At 34.5% G+C, this 7,171-nt stretch overlaps 1 protein-coding gene across 1 annotated transcript; it reads left to right on the plus strand.

Moving 5' to 3' along the window:
- The first annotated feature begins 1,318 nt into the window (after positions 1–1,318).
- Positions 1,319–3,179, plus strand: LOC113690037 (premnaspirodiene oxygenase-like). Its single transcript, XM_027207859.2, has 2 exons — positions 1,319–2,293; positions 2,384–3,179. The coding sequence occupies exons 1-2, from the start codon at positions 1,388–1,390 to the stop codon at positions 3,002–3,004; spliced, it is 1,527 nt and encodes a 508-aa protein (XP_027063660.1). The 5' UTR covers positions 1,319–1,387; the 3' UTR covers positions 3,005–3,179.
- The last annotated feature ends 3,992 nt before the right edge of the window (positions 3,180–7,171 follow it).

Raw genomic sequence — 7,171 nt, forward strand, 5'->3', positions numbered from 1 at the left:
CTAGATATTATTAGAAAAATAATGCATATCATGTTCTTCGTATCATATATTTTTTTTTCAATTTAAATTTTGAGACTAATTTTTTTAGACTAATCTAGCCTTAAAGGTTCGCAAGTCTAATAGTCTTAACTTATTTTATTTTTTATCTTTATGATTCTGGTGTAATGCCTATTTTATTCATTTTAAAAGTATTAACTTTATTCATTTTATTAACTAGTGCAATATAACTAGTGTAATGTCTATTTTATTCATTTTATGATACTAGTGCACGGTCTTCCCGCTTTTACGTTCATGCCTCGTTTGTAGACAAACTTGGTCCCTACCAAATTGTGGCACCGCAATAATTTGATTCCTACAAGAGAACAAAGAAAGGCATTAATGTATTTAGTTTAGTTTAAAAGAAAAATTCCCAAGGGCAAGCATTTTTTCTTCCCAAGGGCAAGCATTTGCTTTAGCTTAGTAAGCACGGCAGGCATTTGCTTTCAGCAAATAAAAAAAAAAATCCTCAAGGGCCTGCCATGCTTACCAAACCCGATACAATTTAAGCAAATTATGTTGTCAGATCAACATTCACGTGACTTTTTTTTTAGTCGATATTCTAATCACTTAGCCTTGGAGACGAGACTAGGGATGTAATCGAACCGAACTTCTCGCGAGCTCGATCATGTAATCGAATCGAACTGCTCGCGAGCTCGGTCAAAAGCTTGACTCGAACTCGGTCAAACCGAGTTCAAGTTGAGTTCGAGCAACTCCATAAGGTTATAGAGTCGAGTTCGAACATCCAAAAGCGATGCTCGAAGGTTCGACGAGCCTTATCGAGCATTTTAATTTTAATTATTTAATATATTATTATTATAAAATTACTCTTATATCCAAAAGAATTATCGAATTTATAAAATATTTCAAGTCATATAAAAATTTTAAAAGAGCAATAATGTCTTTTCGCTAAAAAATTATCAAAAAAATGAATTTTAATAATTCGAACTCGATAAGGCTCGCATGGACTCGAGCCCATGCGAGTTGTGCTCAAGTATTGCGAACAAGCATCGAATTCGAGTTCGAGCTCCAATAATAATACTTGCTCGAGCTCGAGCAGACTTTTTGCATGTCGAATCGAGCTCGAATACGACGATACTCGAGCTCGACTCGACTCAATTACAAGACGAGAGGCGGCTTTCTGTGGAGTGTGGACAGATGGAGAAGGGAAGCAAATGACCGAAAGGCATGTGACAGAGATACGTGTCACCATTGTATTTGTGCGACCGATTTCACCATTAGCTGTAGCTGGGAGGCGACAATCACAAGGCTAGAAAAATTATATTGTCATTATAAAGTTTGGGACCGGTGAGGAGGTACCTCTACATTTCCTCTGTCCTCTCTTTTGGAAATGGAGATTACTTTTCCTGCTCTTCTGGTAAGCCTCCTCCTCTTTTTTCTTCTATGGAAGTTGACTGGGCTATTCATCAAAAGTTCCAAGAGCACTGATAGTCCCAGAAAACTCCCAGGGCCATGGAAGCTACCTCTGATTGGAAGTATGCACCACCTAGCTGGTTCTTTGCCACACCATGCTCTAAGAGACTTGGCTGAAAAATTTGGACCCATCATGCATCTGCAGATGGGAGAAATATCTACAGTGGTCATATCAGCACCACAGGAAGCAAAAGAAGTGCTGAAAGTTCATGACATTTCCTTTGCAGATCGACCAGAATTTCTATCTTCTAAGATACTTGGTTATGATAACCTGGATATCGCCTTTTCTCCTTACGGTGATTACTGGAAACAGATGCGAAAAATCTGTCTCCTAGAACTCCTCAGTCCCAAGAGCGTGCGGTCTTTTGGCACTCTCCGGGAGGATGAGGCCTCGAAGGTGATTAGATCCATCAAGTCTTCAAACTCACCAGTCAATATTACTGACAAAGCCTTCACTTTTACGAATGACATAGTCTGCAGAGCAGCTTTTGGAAAGAGCTTCGCGCACCAAGATCGTCTGATAACGCTGATAAATGGGGCAATTTTAGCAAGCGGAGGTTTTGATATAGCTGATTTGTTTCCTTCGCTAAAATTCCTTCATTCCCTGAGTGGTTTGAAGCCAACACTGCTAAAGCTGCATCACGAGATTGACCAGATGCTTGAAAACATAATCAGTGAACGCAAACAGAAGCGAGCAAATCAATCAATCCCCGTTGGCTCTCAATCAGAAGTGGAAGATTTAGTTGATGTCCTATTAAGACTCAAGGAAAGTGGTGACTTCAATATTCCTATTTCAACAGACAGCGTCAAGGCTGTTATTTGGGTAAGTATATAACATATCACAGACACCTCAAGTAAATTTCCCGTTTCATCATATTTTTAAGTAACCATTTTCTCTCCAACTGTAATACAGGACATTTTTGCAGCTGGGACTGAAACTTCTGCAGCCACAATAGACTACGCAATGGCAGAGCTGATTAGAAACCCAGGTGTGATGGAAAAGGTGCAAGCCGAGCTGAGACAGGTCCTCAAGGGGAGGGAAACAGTACAAGAGACAGACTTGAAGGAATTGAATTACCTAAAAGCAGTGATCAAAGAGACTCTGAGGCTGCACCCTCCTCTTCCACTGATACTTCCAAGAGAATGCAGGGAGCCATGTAAGATTGCTGGTTACGATATTCCCGTCAAAACTAAAGTCATGATAAATGCCTGGGCAATTCATCGGCATCCTGAAGTTTGGCCGAGCCCCGAAAGGTTTAAACCGGAGAGATTTCTTGACAGTGGCAGTGACTCAATAGGGATGAATTTCGAGTATATCCCATTTGGTGGAGGAAGAAGGATTTGCCCAGGAGTATCATTTGGTTCGGCAGGTGTTGAGCTTCTTCTTGCTAAGCTGCTCTACCATTTTGACTGGTCACTTCCAAATGGAACTATAAGTCCTCAAATGCCAGATATGACCGAGGCCTTTGGTGCAACTGCAAGAAGAAAGAGCAGCTTGATTTTAGTTGCAACTTATCATGATCCATCTGCATAGTTCAAATTCTGGAATGCACTCAATTGTTTTGCTGGCCGGTTGGATTCTGCATTAGCAAAACAAACACGAAACGGAATCCTGTAACCACAGAGTATCCTATGGAAGTTACTCCATATTTTATTGCTGTAATAAACGTTTAACGTTCGTGGATTATATATTGCCTTTTGATGATGAATCCAGATGGTTTTGAAATGGTCTCAAGACATCGCATATTTGGGTTGTTGTCAATATATGTCACTAAACAATGTATGAAAAGTTGAAAACCCATATTTCGTAGAGATCTACAGCCCCCGGCGACAAAGACAAGCGTTAGATCACTGCGGAGTCTAATTGGGTAATAATACACACCAAAAACTACATAGTAAAGCATGCTGAAGATATGTGAAATAAGCACTCATCATGTATCAATATTACTTAATTTAGGGTTTTTAGATAGGATATTTTATATAGTTTTTTAACAATTAAAATGACTAATACACATTTAATTGTACTTCATGTTAAAACCTACATTTTGTTGAAATCTAGTGAAGTTTGCATTTTGTAATTTAAGTTAAAAAATTGCATTTCTACATATTTGAGTAGTTTAAACTTCATGTTTTTGAATGTTTCAATGATTCAATCATCAATTAGAATGAAGTGAGAAGATATTTGGATATTTTTGATAATTTGAAGTAATTTCAAGTGAACATGAAGTACAAAATGTTCAAAATATGAAATGCAATCAAGTTCAAGTGAAGAAAGCATTGGAAACCCTAAGAGAATCTGGAATTTTGGCTATAACTTGAGTCATAAGAATTAGATTGAAATGATTCTTATATCATTTTAAAGCAAAAATCCATAGCTACAATTATTATGAGACATCGAAGCCTAATTCATAAGTTTCAAGGGTCAAAATGCTGCAATATAGAAGGGGGTGTGCAAAATCAAAAAATTCCGATTTACTGACCGAATTCGAATTAAATTCGGAATTTTCAAAATTGGTAAATCAGAAATCGAAATCGAATTCGGGTTTTCCGAATTCATATATTTCGAATTTGGTTCGAATTCGGTAATGGAGTTTTTCAAATCGTAATTCGAATTCCGATTTCGATTTCAAATTCGTTTTTAATATATAAATATATTTTTTATACATGTAATATAAAATTTATACTATATAATATTATATAAAATTTATATAATATAATATTATAAAATTTTATATTATATAATAATATATAAATTTTCCGAATTCGGTGAAATCGGAATTTACCGAATTCCGAATTGAATTCGAAATTGGTGAATTCGAAATCGAATTCGGTCGAATTATCAAATACCAAAATTTTGAAAAATTCCGAATTCAAACTTCCGAATTACCGATTTCGAATTCGATGCACACCCCTAAATATAGAGGTGCATTTCTATGTCTATCTTCTACAAAATGTCTTATGACCAGTCAAGAGGTATTTCTATCATTTTCCAGTTTACAGAATTTCAAATGAGATGATTCTTAATACATTAGAAAGTTAATTCAAAGAATTAAAACTTTTATGTTTTGTGCAAGAGTTAGTTTAGCTTCCTAGATTGAGAAATTTGCAGCTTTAATTGATGCAAAAATCGGGCAATTTCCAAAATCAAGAGAAACCTATGGGGAAGGACAATATGCGGACCAATGCGCGACCCTCCTCTACGTATTCTACCCCTCCCCGTTATGCATATTTCGGCTATGCAAGTTGTAGGGCAATTTGCAGTTTGTTTACACAACTTTTTGACCATTTTTCTAATCAAATTTTGGTAGAAACTGCCTAAGGAAGCATAGAGATTTCAAGAATTAACTTTTGGCAATTCCAAAAGTCAACTTGCATCAACTTTAACATGATTGATTGGAATTTTAATTTGCCATAAATAGAGGTTTTAGAGAATTTGTTTTGTAACTTTAAAGTCCAGAGAAACAATATAAAAATATAGTCTTCATTAGCATTTCCTTAGGTCATTAGATTAGTATAAGAGTAGTATAATTCTTCAAATCCTTGTAGCTAACTAAAAGAAGGAGATAAGGATGAAAATGAGCGTTTGGAACTTACGTGACAAGCGTGATATCTTTTCTATACTTTATTTTTTGCATTGATTTTTATGCTTTGTTATAATACAAGTTTGGTTCTCGTTTTCTTAACTTATATGTTTTGCTCGTCTGTATACCTAGGGAGTGGATAAACTTCTATGATTGTTAAATGAGATTTTCATGGTCATTTAAACTTATTTCTTGAGCAAGTTATTTAACACTTTTGTTCTACAATCATGATTACTTGGTCTCATTACCTATGATTATCTAAAAGTATTGTTTCACCAATAACCATTATGATTTAGTACTCGTACATGGAATTGTTAAACTTAGAGAGTTAAATCATTAAAGTATGGTTGTACCTTTGTGGCTTTAGTAGTTTGTTCCATATAATTTAATGAATTTATAACTATTTTCATGTCAGGTTAGTAGGTGTGGAGTGGTTATATAAATGAGTGGTATACTTATGAAAGCATATATCATGTGTATTTAGAAATTACACTATAACTAGTCAAGGTAAATAAACTCATTTAATCTGTAATTTTTACTTACAAGAGTAGTTAATAAATCAATAGCTCTATTGATATCTTTGTTATTATTTTTACTACTTTTATTTCATGTTAGAAGTATAAATTTACTTGATTTATTTGTGATAGTCCAAATAATAGATGATTAAAATCACACCGGTAATTGATTATGGAATTGACATCTATATTCATAGAAAATGAGGTATTTAAGTTTTAAAATTTGGAGTGAAGGAAAAAAAATCTCATCAATACAAATGAAGAATGCGAGAATCCGGGGTCCTTGTTATGCATCAACCTTAAATATATATATATATATATATATATCTTAGCACCAGACAGACTCCAATGGTGCCGACCAGAGAACCATTGACTTCCTCCTGAAATCCAGAAGTGGCTCCAAACTTCATGGTCAAATAACTTTCTAGTCAAGGCCCATTTGAAGTTTCACAACAAAATAGAGATTAAGTCTCCCTGGATAGGATTATTGAAAAGGATAATCTAGCTGAACCAATATCATCGTTCAAGATCTTAATTTTCAGTTTTCACCTTTAGAGGCCTTTTTTTTTATTAATAAATTTTGGCACACTGAACTTCTAGTGACAAATTTACAAGAAGAAAAGCATCAAATCACGCAGCATTTGTCTCACAAAACAAATCTCAAGAAAGCACTGTACACTATGACATCTTTGCGGTTGAGTCATTCCATCTTTCAAAAATCAATTAAAAAAAAACACAAATTCCAATGATATTTTTGATAGTAGGCTAAAATTTAAACAAAGCTGGCTCTTATGACACCCTGAAGCCACAGCACAGACTAAAATGCAACGTGGGATACTGGACGTGCAGATTCCAGACAACCATGCAATTTTAGAATATTCCCTCCCTTTTTTTTTATAACTGACGTTTAGGGTTCTGAACATCAATTAAAAAAAATTTTTTTATTGTTTAAATCTGTATACTATTTTTCTTTTGTACCCTCATTAATTATCCAAAGAGAGAAGCAATAATTATTAGGAGTAGTAATTAAGAACCCTATATTAGAAAAGAGAGATAAAAAGGTAAAATTGTGAAAAAATAATTAATACTGTATGGAGATAATAAAACGACAGATAAAAGTACATTAGAGCAAATTTCTTAAACGTCAGTTATAAAAAAAGGAAGGAGTAATAAACATAAGGTAGTCTCCTAAATGGTTATCGTGAGACATTCAAATCAACCAGCCAGACATCAGAAGATTACATTTCAATGTGTCAACGAGATTGTCAATTCGTAATGATTTGCAGAAAGATTTCGAAAATCCATTTTAATAGAAAGGGATAATTTCAAAAACCTCCCCCAAGATTTCTTATAGATATGGCCAAATGTCACCATCAATAGATTCCAAATAATCAAATTTCCGTCAAAAAGTTGTGCATTTTCTACTATTGAAAAAAAAATGAGAAAATAAAAATGCATCAAATATAATTTTTTTTCCTACTTATTAGTGGGTGGTGAGGAGTCAAGATGTTAAATAATACCATTATTGCAAGAAAAACCAAACTAGGTTTGATAAGAGAGAATTCAAGCAACCAGTGCATCCTCAATTGATGATCTTTCATCATG

This window comes from Coffea arabica, chromosome 5c (genome assembly GCF_036785885.1).
Source record: "Coffea arabica cultivar ET-39 chromosome 5c, Coffea Arabica ET-39 HiFi, whole genome shotgun sequence".
Lineage (NCBI taxonomy): Eukaryota > Viridiplantae > Streptophyta > Magnoliopsida > Gentianales > Rubiaceae > Coffea > Coffea arabica.

Excerpts from the sequence above, each read along its gene's own strand:
- LOC113690037 (XM_027207859.2), top strand. The coding sequence starts at position 1,388 with ATGGAGATTACTTTTCCTGCTCTTCTGGTAAGCCTCCTCCTCTTTTTT. Across the intron at positions 2,294-2,383 it reads GCGTCAAGGCTGTTATTTGG|GACATTTTTGCAGCTGGGAC; the intron begins GTAAGTATATAA and ends ACTGTAATACAG.